The sequence below is a fragment of the Anolis sagrei genome, chromosome 2, assembly GCF_037176765.1.
Source record: "Anolis sagrei isolate rAnoSag1 chromosome 2, rAnoSag1.mat, whole genome shotgun sequence".
Lineage (NCBI taxonomy): Eukaryota > Metazoa > Chordata > Lepidosauria > Squamata > Dactyloidae > Anolis > Anolis sagrei.
In genome coordinates, this window is record NC_090022.1 from 50,022,023 (window position 1) to 50,038,678 (window position 16,656).

Here is a 16,656-nt window from a genome sequence, read left to right on the forward strand (position 1 = left end):
TATTTACTTTAGTTCTATTCCACTCTCTCACCCCAAGAGTTTAAATAATTTTGGACATGTAACTCTAAGCAGGAGACAAAAAATATGTCATTCATTTAAAAATCCTGTTTTTTTTAACCCCATCTTTCTTACTCAAGATGGCATCACAACAACACAGCAATATAGGAGTTATTCAGGTGATACATTCAGCACATGTACAGAGTATTATTGACCTGTGCACCTGTACATATGAAACGTTCTGCATATGTACAATCTGTGAAAACTGCACAGAGGCTAAAGTACACTAGTGGTTCTTGTCAAAATTTATAATAATAATAGATGATATGATAGTCCAGAGAATGGAATCAAAAGATGTCAGTTTTCAGCACATCTTAATATGTGCCTGCAATAGTGTTTGAATGAAATGATTTGAAATGTGACACAGTTGTAAAGCTCATTAAGTATATATTACTGATGCCAAAATTCAGATTACTTGCTTTTATTTATTTTGTTTCAAATGCATTGCATAAATAAACAAGTGTAAAAACTGATAAAATAGAGGCAACACAATCAATTTTGGACCAAAAACGGGAAACAGTGACCACATTGTCTATAGCTTTAAACAGTTCTTCCTCTGTGCATAAGGCAGGGCATGGTAGGCTAGCATACAGGTGCTGAGTTGTTTGCTCCACAGTCTCACAAGGTGGAAGATTCTTCTAGGTAGTTCCATTTTGCCGGATTGTCTTTTGATCTGCCTACTCCACTTCTGAGTCTGTTCAGGGACTTCCAGATTTCTCATTCTTGGTTTGTCCCTGGAGGCAGACCCTCGTTGGGGGGGGGGGGGGGCATCCAGTTGGAATTTCCTGGTTTAGTTGCCCAGAAGGATATTTTTGCTGTTGCTGAGGGAAAATTAAGAGAAGTGGTGGTTCTCATGAAACTTTTCCTTGAATTGAGTCTACTGGGAGGAGGCTGATAGTCATGCATTGGATGGCTTTCATGGTGTTCAACCTTATTTCTTTCACAGTTAGCAGCAACTTCCCATCACACATCTGGGGGTTAATTTTCACTTGCTTGTAGAGTCTATCAACGGTTTGAGACATTCTGTGTTTTGTTCAGTTCTATATCAACCTACTTTGCATGGGCAGACTTGTTCAACAGATGTTATTTTTCTAATCAGTTGAATGTTGAAGTTTATGATCATGGAAATGTTTCTTTTATAACTTGCCTTGAAGGAACACAACTGTACACTTTTAAAATTAATATCTGATTGCTTTCTTTTTGTGGTGAAGGTTGCTGCATTATCTTGATACACACTTGGATATTAGATTGTGAATCTACCATTAAAGAGTTGAAAAGAAATTAAGACATTCTATGTTTGATTCTGTGAAACCCCTCCCTATTCAATATAAACCAGTTGTTGGCATATAAACAGATTGATACTTAATGTTATAGAGGCCTTCATCTGTTAATCATTGTGAGGCAGAGATACAAGAGAACTACCTTTTAGTAGAATATAATCTGTTATTTCCTTTTTAGGAGAAAAGACTCCAGTGCCTTTCATTCAATGGCACTAAAGAAAGGGAATGGGTAATGGAATCTCTCATTCGCTACATAAAAGTCATTGGAGGACCTCCAGGCAGAGAAGGCCTTTTAGTGGGTTTAAAAAATGGGCAGGTGAGGTTGCATCATAAAGTTTGAAGAATAAAATAAAACCTTTGGTTTACATAGATATATATAAAAAATATGCGCAAGGCTAATATTTGCTTCTCTGCAACTTAGGCAGCCACCTTTAGCAACACTGGCATTTAAGAGTGGCATGTTCAGAGATAGTGGCAGCTAATTAAAAACTTACTTTGCAACTGTGTTCCCCTTCTTAAGATGTGGTTGACAGTGTTTAGTGTTCTGTAAAGCATTAAAAAATTAAGAGATACATTTGAGAGTAACATAAAAATATTCTTAAAATATGGTTTTAAGAATTCCAAGTTCTTCAGCCCATTCTGTTATATGTTAATTCAATACATTTGATACAAGGCAAGAAATGTGTTGTGTTAAATTTTGCTTCTGTCATCTGTGAGGTAAGCTTTTGCCTCTAAAGTTAATCATTGTCTTGCACAGTAATTATTTATAATTACCTTAAAGCATGTAATTGAAACCAAAGCAAATACATTTCTTTAAATTTGTCAGATAAATTGTTTTCCTGGGTTTTGATTTCTTGACAAGATAGATCTATTCTATTGCTTGAGACTCAAATGAAAATTGTACTGCTTTTAACATGCATCTTCTTAATCCTCTGAATTGAATTACATCCAGATTCTAAAGATATTTGTGGACAATCCTTTTGCAATTGTCTTGCTGAAACAATCCACAGCTGTACGCTGCTTGGATATGAGTGCATCTCGAAACAAGCTGGCAGTGGTTGATGAAAATGACACATGTCTTGTGTATGACATTAACACCAAAGAATTGCTGTTTCAGGTAAACATTGTGGATAATATTTGGGTTAAGGGTTTGGTGCGTGAGGCAGTATTTTTCTAATTTAATTCTGTTTTGTATAAAGAGAAATTCAACTATAGGTTAACTTCCAGATCAGCTAGGAAAGACAGGGATCATATGATGTAATTCCTTCAGTTAAGCTTTCTTATTAATATATTGATTGCATTTTTAAACTACTCAATAATCAACATTTTCAGGACAGTGGAGTCTGTAGAAAACTTAAAATTATCCTGTTGTCAGTAGTATAGAATTGTATTATTATTTCAATATAATAAAAATAATGACTAAAGATGCAGGAGATAAACTGAAGATTAAATTAGGAGAAGAGATTACGGCCCTTTGACATATAAAATGAAATTAAATAGCAGCACAATTAAAGTGCAAAGAGGTAAAATATTAAATCAGTTCTGAAAATGCCTGGAAGAGGATCATCAACTGATATAATAAAATCATTATTTTATTTTATTTTATTTTATTTACAGTATTTGTGTACCACTTTTGACCTGGGGGGACTCAAAGCGGTTTATAAAAATAATGGCAAAATTCAATACCTTACATACATAAACCAAATTATAAATCAATAGCATATAACTAAGTATAAATTTCAATAGGACAATTCACCACGAGATAAGAGGACATCTAAATGTGAAATATAAAAATTAAAAGCACGTAATAAAAATATTGAAATCACATGATCCAAACTCGTAGATCGGACCATTCCAAATGTTGATTGGACATATTCCATATTTACTTCTTGCACTGGGTTACTTCACAAGTCAAAAGTTGATGCTAGGTGGGTCTCTCTGGGAAGGGCATTATATGAACAGTGTGCCACTATTAAAAACTCTGTCATGTGTTCAAACACCTTATCTCTTTTGACAGTAGATTTGATTGGCCACCAGCCTGTTTTCAGGTCCAGTATAGATTCCCACCAGTACATTTTCCCCAAGATTGCCCTTTTCTAGGATTCCTTTACATTTGTTTTAACCTTTTAACTTTATTCCTGCCCCTTTAAATATTATGTTTGCTTTTCTAAGATTCTTTTTCTTCCTGCATCTTGCTTCTTGTGTATGGCCTCAGCTCTAAGATATTTAAAAATCTTCTTTCTCAAAATAAAATCTGATTCTCTTTCCTTCTTTTCCTGACTTTGAAAGCTTTATTCCTCTTCAGAATGCTTCTGCATAATTAAGATTCATTTCACTGGAAACTATAGCAGTAATACTAAAGAAATGTTCTTAGTTGCAAGCAGTTTTCTTGCTATTTTTGCAAGCATTTCTCAAAGAGCTATCTATTTCTAATCATAAACCTAAAATGCAGAGAAGTACTTTAATTTGAGCACTATTGAATATCCTATATGACTGATGTTCATTTCTTGTAAATTTCTTTTGGATTAATGATGTTTAATGAGTATGTGTAATAATTTGTTCAATGTGCCCATTAGGAACCCAACGCTAATAGTGTGGCTTGGAACACACAGTGTGAGGACATGCTTTGTTTCTCTGGAGGCGGATATCTCAATATCAAAGCTAGTAACTTTCCTGTTCATCAGCAGAAACTTCAGGGATTTGTGGTTGGCTACAACGGCTCTAAAATTTTTTGTCTCCATGTTTTCTCTATGACTGCTGTTGAAGTTCCTCAGGTAATCTTTAGCCTTGTTCATTCATTCATTTGTCTTTGCTAACATCAGCATTACTTTTTTTAAAAAGCAATGTGTTCCAAATATTTCATGGTCTCTTTTGACCTCCTCAAATTGATTTATGCTTGTAGTCATGTGTTTGACCTGTCCTTCTCCAAAGGAATAGTTAGACCTCTCTATCTTTGATAGATGACACAACAATATAGAAGAATAGAACTTTAATAAAATTTTGCATTGGAAAACACCTTCAAGAATCTTCCTTTAATACGCTTTCACTTTACTGCTACTTATTCCAGTATTTCATATTAGAAGAATTGAGACCTAACAAATTAATTATCCTTTGTCTTTTAATAATTTCTAATATAGTAGTCGTTGATAAGTGCCAGCGTACTGTCTGCTGATTTTTTTAATATGTTGATCAGTTCTGTTTATATGAAATATTTTTAAGCAATGACAAATTGATTTGCCCTTCTGGAATTTCAGCTTTCATAAATAGCGAAACATCCTTTAATTTATAGCTTGTTGCCTAGTTTGGGCATTCAATACTACACCTTAATAAACCGAGCGATGTCTGCAGTTGTTAATTCTAATTGGATGGGGAGCTCACCCTGCTGCTATTCAGAGCTTGGACTGCTAGTGTCCAAATATATATGAACCTTCTGTTGTTTACCTACATGTTCCTTTATTCTGTTTCCCTCCCAACCACATTCTTGGCAATTTGTTGTTAGTCTACAGTCAATAGTAGCTTTAATTACACATAAACCACGATTAGTAGGATCAAAATAGATCATGATCTTTTATCACATTTGGTTTAAGATCCCGGCTTGCTCAGTAATAGGAACAGTTCTTACCATTTTGGGATGTCTTTACTTTTTAAACAGTGAGTTGAATACTAGTAGACAGCATAGTTAAACGACTAGACATAAGTACTTTGGAAGTTAATGTTAGAATTTGGATACGTTTTTATAAATTTGGCTAAGATAAAATTCAATGGAAATAAATGTAGAAATGCAGAAGATGGTAGATTTGTAGAGGAGAATATTAGTCTTCTAATAAAGTATAAACTGGATGTTATCCTACACGTTATGCCTCACGAAAAGACAATGCTGGATTTAGGACAAATTAGGCCATGTGCTAGTTAAGTTATGAGGCCCCTTCCTTGGGCCCAGAAGGAGGGAGGCCCAGCAGGCCCACTCCCATCGACTATCAACTTGTATCATTATGTCTGGAATCACTCCAAAACAGGAAGCCTTCACATTTAGAATTGCACTCCATAAGCAAAATCCATCATAACATGGGGGTGGGGGGTGGGGAGGAAGATTTATTTATTTACAACATTTATATGCTGCCCTTCTCACCTCGAAATGGACTCAAAGATGGCTCCCCCTTGGCCAACGGGGACCTGTGCTTAAGCACACCTAAGCACAATGGTAAATCTGGCATTGCGAACAGACAATATGAATGAGTCTGTAATGGTAACAGGTTTGTTTGTAAGGTATAGGCAGGCATATGATCACTCTTAGGTGGTATATGGCCTATACAGAAATCTCTTTCAGAAAAAGTAGTCCAATAATAGAGGTACAAATGTCAAAGGTTGAGCATATTGGAGGAGATCAGTAAACATAAAAGAAATCAAAAAGCAAGAGGTTAAAGTGTTAATGCATTTATATTAGGTTAGGGAATGATCACATTTTGCAACATGGGTTTTCCACCAGCAGTTATAGCTGGGGCCCTCCAGATATTTTTGGACTTCAGTTCCCATTGATTGTAGTCAGCACTATAACTTTTGATGGATGATGGAGTTAGGATTTAAGAACTTCTGGTTGTCTACACCTGAGAAATTGGATGGATTTGATACAATACAAACATGATGAAGGTTCTAGATAAAGACAGTACATAGATGAAGATTTATTTTTCATTACAGATTGGTTTAAAAATGGCCTTAAGGAAAGTGAGTATTAAACAGGATGATACCATGGGAATCGTTTCCAAACATTAAAAGGCTGCTATAAATGGGGACAGAATAATTGCATTCTGTTGCTTCTAAGAGAATGAAAACAAACTGCCATCTGTAAGAACAGTTTGGCAACCAAACAAGTTAGCCAGGGGATGCATTTTGGAATTTACTTAGGGTTTTATTTCCTACAAAACTTTTTGTGCAGGAAACATCTGTCATAAACAAATCTTGCTACTCGGGAGTGTGCCCGCTGATCCAACAAGTTACACTTAAAAGTGGTGCTTATATGTCACTTATTGGAGAGAGAAATGGATTTCAGGGAAAAGTGACACCTCTGTTCATTGTGTGTGGAACCGGCATAAGGACAGATCTTTCTTTTATACAATAAATCTGAAATGGTTTCCCCCCCTCATTTCTATCTAAATATTTTAATACAATAAGTAACAAGGATAATTGGACTTCACTATATAGTACTCACTAATTGGCACATCTACTTGTCCAGTTTAGGGCCACCTTGAGATCCATGAAAGAATCTTAAGAGTAAAAAGGCAAAAAGATTAACAAGAGTTCACAAGTTGGAAATATATGGCCAACCTGGATGGGGATCCATCACAATTCGCTTTCCCCTTTCAGGTACCATAGGCCTTCAATTGGACTTGTCTGTACACACAGACACACAGACATTGTGTGCTGCCTGAAGATATTCTGAAGAGGTTTTCCCAGCACTCCTGATTTGCTGTTGAGGGCATACAGTGGAAACACACTTAACTCCGTGTCTTGGTTTCTATTACCCTTTTTCAAGTATGTTATAAAAGTGTAATTTTCCTATTAAACTTAGGAAATAAAACTAATGTCTCAATGGTTTGCTTTGCTTTAACACCCGCAGTCAGCACCTATGTATCAATACTTGGAGAGGAAAATGTTCAGAGAAGCCTACAAGATTGCCTGCTTGGGAGTGACTGACACAGATTGGAAAGAACTGGCTATGGAGGCTTTGGAAGGACTTGAGTTTGAAACAGCTAAGAAGGTAAAGCACTTTATCTTCATATGTAAATGCGTTTAACAGTTCTCTCATTTGTATTAACTGAAAGTAATTATACATATATATGATACTATGCCAGTTGAAACAAGAAAGCTAAATTGATTGTAATGCCATATTTTATTGAATTTATTGCTCTTGTTAATTTTATGTCTGGTTTAAATGTGTTACTGGTTTTAATATTGATATGTTGTATTTTATGTTGTATGGTACCATTGTGTGCTTTGTGAGCCTCCCTGAGTCCCTATGGGAAATTGTGGCGGGATATAAATAAAGTTTATTATTGTTGTTGTTGTTGTTGTTAAGGTGTATATCCTGAAATTTAAGTATCACTTTAAAGCCTTGACAGTGTTATGGTAATATATTATAAATTGTTTTCTCCTCAGTCTCTGTTAGGAATGTAATGGAAGTTGAGTGGGAGTTAAGATATATGTTTTATTCTCAGTCTCTAAAATGCTAATTGAACATTCTAATTCTGTTTCAATTCCAGACATAGGTAATGGTTAAAATTAAGTTAAAATAGACTAACTCTTTCACTATGAAAATAAAATAAAAATATTAGTCTGCTACTGCCATCATTGACCACTGTGTGGCAGAAATGATTTGTTTTGCTATAATGTAGTAAACCCACTTCTTTTTGAAAAAAACATTCAGATTTCTTCTCCTTTTTTCATTTCCACTGCGAAGTATTTTAGCTTTGAATGTGGGCAATTTATTGCTTATACTTTCTCACTCGGAGCAGCTTTGAACATTTCCTTTTAAATGTTCTCCTGTGGGGACTATGCGTATTCAGGCAGTCCATGCCTTGCTTCACTGTGCATCTGGAGTACATGTGGGGCTGAGCTTTGGGGCATTCTTTACAAACTTGAGTAGAGTGAGCACAGCCTTCTCTCTTCTCTTCTCTTGTGCTTTTTCTCTCCTTGCTTTTAAAGTCTTCTCTCAGATTTCCTCTCTATTAGGACTGGACAGACCTGTTCTTCCCAAGCTTTTGTTCTGCTCTTCCCCCTAGCACCACCTTCAAGTTACTTCTGAAGGAGCACGGACAAACCTACATTTGCAATCTTACCCTTCTTTCAAAGTGGAGTTTCTAGGAGTCTCTTTTCTCAGGCAATGAGCAGACCCAAAGCAGCTTAGCTTTAGAAATGTTTCTGGAGCTTGTGTCTTCAAACCATGCCTTAGACTGCTGACAAAGTATTTGTTTTTCTCCTTTGGTTAAGACATATATATATATATATATATATATATATATATATACACACACACACACACACACACACACACATTTCCATTTATTTTTAAAACAAAATATTGCATACATTTGCAGTAAGAGATATATGCACTTTTTATGGTCACAGAATTGGGGGAATGTATAATAATAATAATAATAATAATAATAATAATAATAATAATAATAACACTTTATTTGTACCCCGCTACCATCTCCCCAAAGGACTCGGTGCGGCTTACATGAGGCCGAGCCCAAATACAACAATACAAGTAATAAAACAACAATACAAGTAATTAAAAATTTTAAAAAATCATCATCGTTGTTGTTGTTGTTATTATATTTATACCCCACTTTTATCTCTTGATTTAGAGATTGAAGTACTTCTAGGGCAGTGGTTCTCAACTTGTGGATCATCAGATGTTTTGGCCTTCAACTCCCAGAAATCCTAACAGCTAGTAGAAGATAATAATAATACTGAAAAAGCAGTGCCTTGCCATATGCAAGTAAATATTTTTTGTTCTTAGAAAGCTACAGTGCAGCAGAACTCAGTAACTTGCAGCTTAACTGATTCTATGTTGGTAAAGCATCCCCTTGATAGAAACAAATTTGGCTAATCCTCCCTCCCTATTCAGCACCTTGTATTTCCAAAGATCTTCACTAGAAGGATAAGGGAGGGACGACTCTTTGGAATAGGATGGATGAGTGGCATGAAGCTTTCAGAGTGAAAGCTAAATATGTCAAAATTGGCTTCTTCCTGTCTTCTTCCAGTGGAAGCCTCAAATTGGATTGATTTTCTCTTTTTTACAATAGAACTCAGAATCCAATCTATGCATTTGCTCTATCTCTTTTGCTAGATATTTATGTATGCATTCCATTTAAAGAGAAACAGTTTTCATTTGCTTGAAAATGTTGTAATCTTCTCTCTCGGCATTAGAGCAGATTAACATGACAAAAGCAGCTAATATGTAGAACATATTATATAGAACTATACATTTAATGTATTTATTGTCAACTGAATATTTTTTTAACATAAAGATTCATCACTATACTAATTTCAGCTGCTTTTAGATTTTTTAAAAAAACCCACACAATTTATTTGGTATGTTGAGATTACATTCTAAGCCGCTGTAATATATTCAGGATTTGTAATTGAACGTTTCCACCCTAATTTATGCACTGTTCTTCCAAAACAGAGTAGCCTATAAAAATGAAAAACATGAATAAAATACAGCATCAAAAACTTTTTGAAAATATATCAGCAATAAGTGACAGTGTTAATACTGCCTCATCAGCACTGTTACAGGTCTGTCCACATGTCTGCTCACCTCCCTTAAATCAGTGAGACTTAATTCTCTGAACAGACATATATGGCAGGGGGAGGGGGGCATTGTTAGTCTCCTAACCAAACACCCCTCAGTATTTTCTGCACACTATTAAAGGCAGAGATGTGTGTGTTTTCACTGTGTATGACATTCCCAGACTGCGGAGGACACTGTAGGTCAAAGTTATTACCTTGAACTTGACCTGAAGGTCACTGGCAAGCAGTGTAATTGTCACAGAAACTTCCTGCTTTCTTAAATTGACCAGAAGATACTCAAACATTTCACACTAGCTAAAGACATTTTCAAAGGGAACCCCCCACAGAGCATTTTACTTTAGTCTACACTCAGGAAAGCAAAGGTACAGTTGGTAGTGGTGGGTGTTCCGGTTCCTTAGGAAGGAATAGAGAAGATATATCAAATCAGTTTCTGGCCAAAGCTGCCATATGTTTTTTGTTACAGTTTTACACCAAGATGAGGTAGTTCCACAGATTGTACGTTTAATTCAATAAGCAATCTAGGAGGACCTGCTGAGCACAACTATTATTCAAAGCATCAAGTTGAATCTTTTCTGGATATGAGGTTCACCTATTTTATCATGGCCTTTGGACATTGATATTGGTTCAGATTATCTGCTCCTAGATGTTCAGTCGATGAAATCCTGGATAAGCTTGGAATGTAAGCTAATGACTTTTGATAACTTTCAACATATTAAACAACAGAGATAATCCTGACCTCTAACTTTTGTATTTGAGTTGCTGAACAGATAATAGTACAACTATTCAAAAGCTTTCCCTCATGTCCACATAAAATTATCTCATTGTCTGCCAGAGTTCTGCACATCATGGTTAAGCACTTTGCGGATAGAAGAGCCATTGTTTTCAGTGGGAATGATCAGGCAACATACATCAGCATGTTACCTCAGTCCTCAAGAATTCTAGCTGTGATTTGTGAACATATCCACTGTGTCTCAAGGGCAGATGAGGCAGCACGGGGCAAATACAAACAGATATTCCCTGCTTGAATTATAATATGCTTACACACATAAGGTTTAATGCACTGTATCGTTGGATTCATTTTACTGATTATTGATATGCTTACTATAACTTGATTCTGTAATTAATTTTGCCTATGATATATTTATTTCTGATGTTCTGCACCTCTGTCTTGCACTTCTTCCACTTCCCCAGCACTATGATACACTGTTTGCACTGTCCCTCGCCCATCCCTTTTTAATTGAGTAGGTCCATTTTTAGCACTCCTAGCATTTGCTATTGTTAAGCCTCGCCTGATGGAGCTCTGATGTATTCAGTTTTATATTTTATTTTTAGTGTGTTTTATCAGGTTTGTTGTATTTTATGATTTTTTAATTTTTAATTTTATTTTTCACTATTTTGATTATTAAGTTATATTTATGTTGTTTTAAATTGTTTAATGTATCATGTCCTGATGTAAACTGTTTGTATGTTTGTTTGTGTTTTTTTTGGCATTGAATATTTGCCATATTTGTTGGAAACCACCCTGAGTCCCTCCAAGGACATAGGGCAGTCTATAAATAAAGATGATGATGATGAAGGTGGTGGTGGTGGTGATTGTGATGGTGATGATTGTTCTGTTAGACATTCACATGCAATAGGTGAAGTGTATAACATCATTTTTAGCCACTTCCATTTATATTATTCCATTTTTTTCCTTTAGTATAGAGGAAAACTAAAGCATAGTCACACAGTAGAAGTCATCACTACTATATTTGTTGCCTGTCTGGGTATAAAATATTACTCCTTGCTGACGTATTTTTCTTCCTGTGTTTTGACAGGCATTTACCAGAGTGCGAGATCTTCAATATCTGGAACTGATAAGCAGTATAGAGGTAAAGTAAAAAAATGAAACGTAGAAGTGTGATTTGAGATCAAACATGCTTGCATGTTTAGGCCAGAATCTATGTGGCGTGCTCCGCACACATAATAGCCAAGTTAAATAACTGGTTGCACTTCTTCCAAGCTTGTGAAGTAGAAGCAAAGGAAACAAGACAAAGTCACTGTCATCAAGAAGAGAACTCTGCATTTCTAAGCCACTTGTTTCTCCAGTGCCTGGCTTCTTTGAAGTTCCTTTGAGCCAAGATTTCTGAGAGGGCTGGCACGGAGGATCACCCGTCCTGTAGCACAAAGTTTAAATATTTGAAAGGATGTCACAAGTGCTAAGTGCTAAGCAACAAGTTATATGTTGTTGATACTGGCCTTTGTAACTGTCTTTTTATGTGTACTGTACACCGCCATGAGTCGCCCGTAAGGGCTGAGAATGGCGGTTAATAAGTGCATCAAATAAATAAATAAATAATAAATGAGGAGGGGGCAAGCTTGTTTTCTGTTACTCTAGAAACTAGGATTCAAATTGCAGGAGAAGAGATGCCACTGAAACATTGGAAATAACTTCCTGACAGAAAGAGCTGTTCGGGGGTGGGACATGCTGCCTGGGAGGATGGTGGAGTCTCTTTTCTGGAGGTTCTTAAGCAGAGACTGGATGGTCATCTGTAAGGAGTGCTTTGATTCTATTTCCCTGCATAGGAGAGGCTTGGGTTGAATGATTGTTGTGGTCTCTTTCAGCTCTGTGATTTTATGATTCTAATTCTTGCCAAAAGTAGCCTTCCTGGATTACTTTGGCTCTGCAGAACCCACCCCCTCTAAAACTAGGACTGAAGTAATAGAGTGCTTAAAGCCAGCAATATTATTCTCACGTTAACAACCATCTTGTTTACTTCCTAATAATAATAATAATAATAATAATAATAATAATAATAATAATAATATAATTTTATTCTTTTACTGTGCCACCATCTTCCCAAAGAGACTCGGGGCAGCTTACATATGGAACAATGTCCACAAGACATAAAAGCAAAACAGTCCATTAAAACAAAAGCAATTAAAATAAAATAAAGTAAAATATAATAATCTAGATAAAAACACAATTAAATAAAACATAAGATTATAAAACAGCATCATTGAAACTCCATTGAAACAATGCTTGACAAAAACCAATCCAGAAATACTAAAATGGGTGTGACCAGGCTATAAAAAGGGCCAGGCATGGGATAGTGCAAAACATCATACCATAGGGCCGGGGAATTGGATGAAGTAAAGAGAACAGAGTACTATCTGGTGAACTAGGGACTAATCATTCTAAAATGCTTGCTGAATCATCCAGCATCATTTCAGCACCTTTCCTACGGCTACCTCCTCTGGCACCAAAAGGATCCCACCTTGTTATTTCTTTATTCTCTTAGCCTTATGTCAAGACCAGTCTTTGCTAATCCATACAGTGTTTTGGGCTTAGTGTGGAATCCATACAGCAAGGAACAATGAATCTATTCAGATAAAAAAGAGTGCTAAGAACTTTTGATTTGGAATGTTGATTGATATCCACCAACTTTGATCCACTCCTATGTCAGAAACTTAATGAAAAAAATGGATATTCAATTATCACTGTTCCAATGCTCTGGCTTGTTTCAAAGTATTTTAAAAATAGGAATTAATTAAGTCTTACATCATCCTCTTGAGATAGGTAATTATTTTTATCTCCATTTTGCAGAGCAAGGGACTGGCACAAAGGTACTGTGACTTGCCCAAGGTCACATGACACATCAGTGACAGCTGGGACTAAAAACTGGGGCTTGCAGTTTTCACGTTGTGCTCTTAACCTGTTCAGATGCCTAGCCCATGACTTGATAGAATTTTAATTATAGAAGAATCTGAAAGAAAAACAAATCTATCACCACTCTGACCTTCCTACAGGATAGTGCAATAATGGAAAATATGTAGGGCTGCAAGGAAAAGTCTGAAGGGAATCTTTTGTGCAGATTTTAATTGGGGTTCCTGTCTCCTGTGTAGGGATGCAATCTTCTTTTTGCAGCCTCATTGTGGCAAATGTGTCCTTGTTTTATCACAGTGCCAGAAGCAGTTTGCTATATGGATGGCATTGGATGCAAAGAGTAGTGCCACCGTTATCATTCTTTTTCTGAACCATGTCAGAATAAAAGTACACTCAAATTACAGAATCAGCCTTTATCTGCCCTGTTGATGAACAGAATCTCTGGGCCGGTCATCATGCTTGAAAATAAATGGCAAAGGCTCTCAAATTGCCCAGAGCAGTTTTGTGTAGCTCTTTCTAGGCTTGAAGGTGGCTGCATAAGTGGTGGCCACCTTTCCACATCCCTTCTTGTTGATTATCAGACATTTCAGAGGTGAAATGCCCCTTGTTGTTATTTCAGAATTATTTTGAATCTTGGTCAAAGGAAACTTATCAAAAGTAAGTCAAACTTTCCAAGCAAACTCATCTGGCTGATACAGTCAAAAGAAATAAAACAAGAGTGTAAGGCATCATAGAACCCTTTCAGACTTCTGTTAAGTAAACACGTTGTGTATGGAAATCCTTTCTGCCTTGTTCAGCTCAATGCAGAAGTTGGAAAATTACTTTTTTGGACCACATTTTCCAAGAATATACCTAGTACAGATATGGGCAAACCCAGACCGCGGGGCCGGATGTGGCCCCTTGGACTTTTTTCTTTCCTTCCTCCTTCCCTCCCTTTTTCTCCTTCCCTTCCTCCCTTTCGTTCTTCCTTCTCTCTTTCCCTCCTTTCCTTCCTTCCTTCCGTCCCTCTGTCTCCCTCCCTCCATTCTCTTCATCCCTTACGTCCTTCCTTCCATTCATCCATCCTTCCCTTCCATCCTTCCTTCCTTCATTTTTGTCTTTCTTTCTCTCTTTCCTTCTCTCCCTCTTTCTCCTTCCTTCTCTCCTTCTTTCCTTCTCTCTTTCCTCCCTCCCTCCTTCCCTTCCTTCCTTCCTTCCATCATCAGGCAGCCAGTCCTCCTGGAAGGGAGTACTAGCATACGGCTCCCAAGTTAGAAAGTTTGTCCATGCCTGACCTAGTATGACCAGTAGTTATGCTTACTAGGGCATTTTGGAGGTTGGGGTCCAAACTTTTCCAATCTCTGGACTCAAAGTCTTTCTTATCCAGTTTTCCCAACATTGCTAGTGCAATATCTTCATGGTCAACAACTCTGAAAGATTAGTTTTGCCTTTGAACCTAAAGGATCCATTTTGCCCTAATGTCTACTAGACATTGCACGCATTCCCTTGAGAATCCACCTATCAGTGAAGAAAATTCTGTCACTTTAATAGATAAGGACCCAATATTTAGTTTCTCTAGATAGAGCAGTGGTTCCCATCCTGTGATCCATGAAAGAACTAAAATACAGTCCATGGCCTCACCATTACTGAACCATTGTAATGAGAGCGACTGATCTCATGAAACCCTCTTATAGTCCCGAGGCTTATTAAATATGGTTTTCTGTGCTTGAGAAGATGGCAACTACTGGATGGCATATGTTCTGTATTAGAAACTAGAGCTGATGTGGTCTCTTAAATGCAATTTTCTGAATCAGCACCCCAAATAACTAAACCAAATCTAAAGTTGACCTCAAACGAATTTGTAACCCTTTTGGTTCTAATGTTGGAGAGTGGTCCCTGGTCAAAGTAGTTCCTGGTCAGTTAGTCCCTGGTCAAAAAAAAAAAAAGGTTGGGAACCACTGAGATAGAGCATCCATAACAGTTAAGAATTCTGGATGCTTTTACATTTTGGGATTTGTAGTTTACTTAGGTATTGAGAGTTCTATGGTAGAGGGCTCAAGTCTACTCCACTGAACTACAGTACTAAAGCTCATTGGCAGACAATTCTACAAACTATATCATCACTACAAATCTCCGGATTCTGTAGAATAGAACAGTGATAGTTACAGTGGTATCACTCTGCTAGAACTGTGTAGTTAGTATAGATGCACCCTCTCAGTATAACGAACATAAATGCAGATTGCTGGAGATGACTGATTCAGAACCAGGTACTTAAGTTTCTACTGATCCCGCTTCACAACGTTTTGATTTTTGTGAATGTTTCAACTCTTTGCAATTCATGAAATCAAAAATCTGATTTTCACATTCTCTCCCATTTTATCAGACTGATTTTGCCCTTAGTTGTTTTTCTATTTGAAGCTTGTATACTTTCCCTCCTGAGAGCACAGTTTTCACATCATCATTTTTGCTATCAGAAGCAGAATTGATAAAAATGTATTTATGATGTTTTGAGCCAGGAAATGAGAAATGTCTTCCACCTTCCTCAGCGTATATCTAGTGTCTCCTTCTTAGAGACACCCAGCAATCTGGCAGTCTTCCGAAGTGAATCTAAATCCTTCATAGCTAGACACGCACCCTCAACCCCAAATCCATTGGGGACTGTTTTAGTACCATTGGCAAGGAATAAACGGGACCACACACAAAACAAAATATAGTTGGGCTGTATATTTCAGTAAGATGTAAAATGAATCAGTAAAATATATGAGAGAAGGATGTTACGCTGTTTGGCTCAGGAAGAAATAGAAGGCTGCCTTATTGATTGCAAAGACAAGTCAATAAAACTTGTGGGACATACACTAACAATATCAAATTAATTGAAAAAAGATGAAAGACAAAATGGTCCCTCTTACCTCAGTGAAGACACACAGTAGGAAAAAGCACAAGAATTTCAGTCTCCCTTCCCTCATAATTCCTCAAGCTTCAGAAAATAAGTCCATAGTGGCCTTTGCAAATACTACTGCTGAAACTTAATGGCATAATTAAGTATCCCACAGCTATGCTATATTACTAAGCTGCCTTCTTTTCCGTGAAAGCATGTTACTGACTGTGACTAATTGAGAAAGGAACATATTTGCCAATTTTTGAGTCTTTCATTTCATTCTTATCAGATTAAATGTTCTTCAAACCTAGATAGTTGATGCTATGTGCCCTCATATATTTCCAACTTACAGTGACCTTAAGGGAGATCTGATCATGGGGTTCTTTTGGCACCACTTGTTCAGAGGGAAGTTTACTCCTGCCTTCTTCTGGGTCTGAGGGAATGTAACTTACTCAAGGTTAGCCAGTGGATTTTTATTGCCAAGTAGGGTTCTGAAGTCTGGT

General features: G+C 36.7%; 2 protein-coding genes across 4 annotated transcripts in view; one reads left to right on the top strand and one right to left on the bottom strand.

Moving 5' to 3' along the window:
- Nucleotides 1–16,656, bottom strand: part of LOC132769363 (large ribosomal subunit protein eL32) — a 262,210-nt gene that overhangs the window by 87,617 nt on the left and 157,937 nt on the right. The gene's annotated exons all lie outside the window — the stretch shown is intronic.
- The window catches only part of IFT122 (intraflagellar transport 122), a 99,392-nt gene that overhangs the window by 36,676 nt on the left and 46,060 nt on the right, over nucleotides 1–16,656 (top strand). For all 3 annotated transcript variants that reach the window (XM_067463495.1, XM_067463494.1, XM_060766257.2), the window contains 5 exons: nucleotides 1,516–1,653; nucleotides 2,290–2,454; nucleotides 3,914–4,111; nucleotides 6,952–7,092; nucleotides 11,468–11,521. In XM_067463495.1, coding sequence (XP_067319596.1) covers nucleotides 1,516–1,653; nucleotides 2,290–2,454; nucleotides 3,914–4,111; nucleotides 6,952–7,092; nucleotides 11,468–11,521 — 696 coding nt within the window. The remainder of the gene's footprint in view (nucleotides 1–1,515; nucleotides 1,654–2,289; nucleotides 2,455–3,913; nucleotides 4,112–6,951; nucleotides 7,093–11,467; nucleotides 11,522–16,656) is intronic.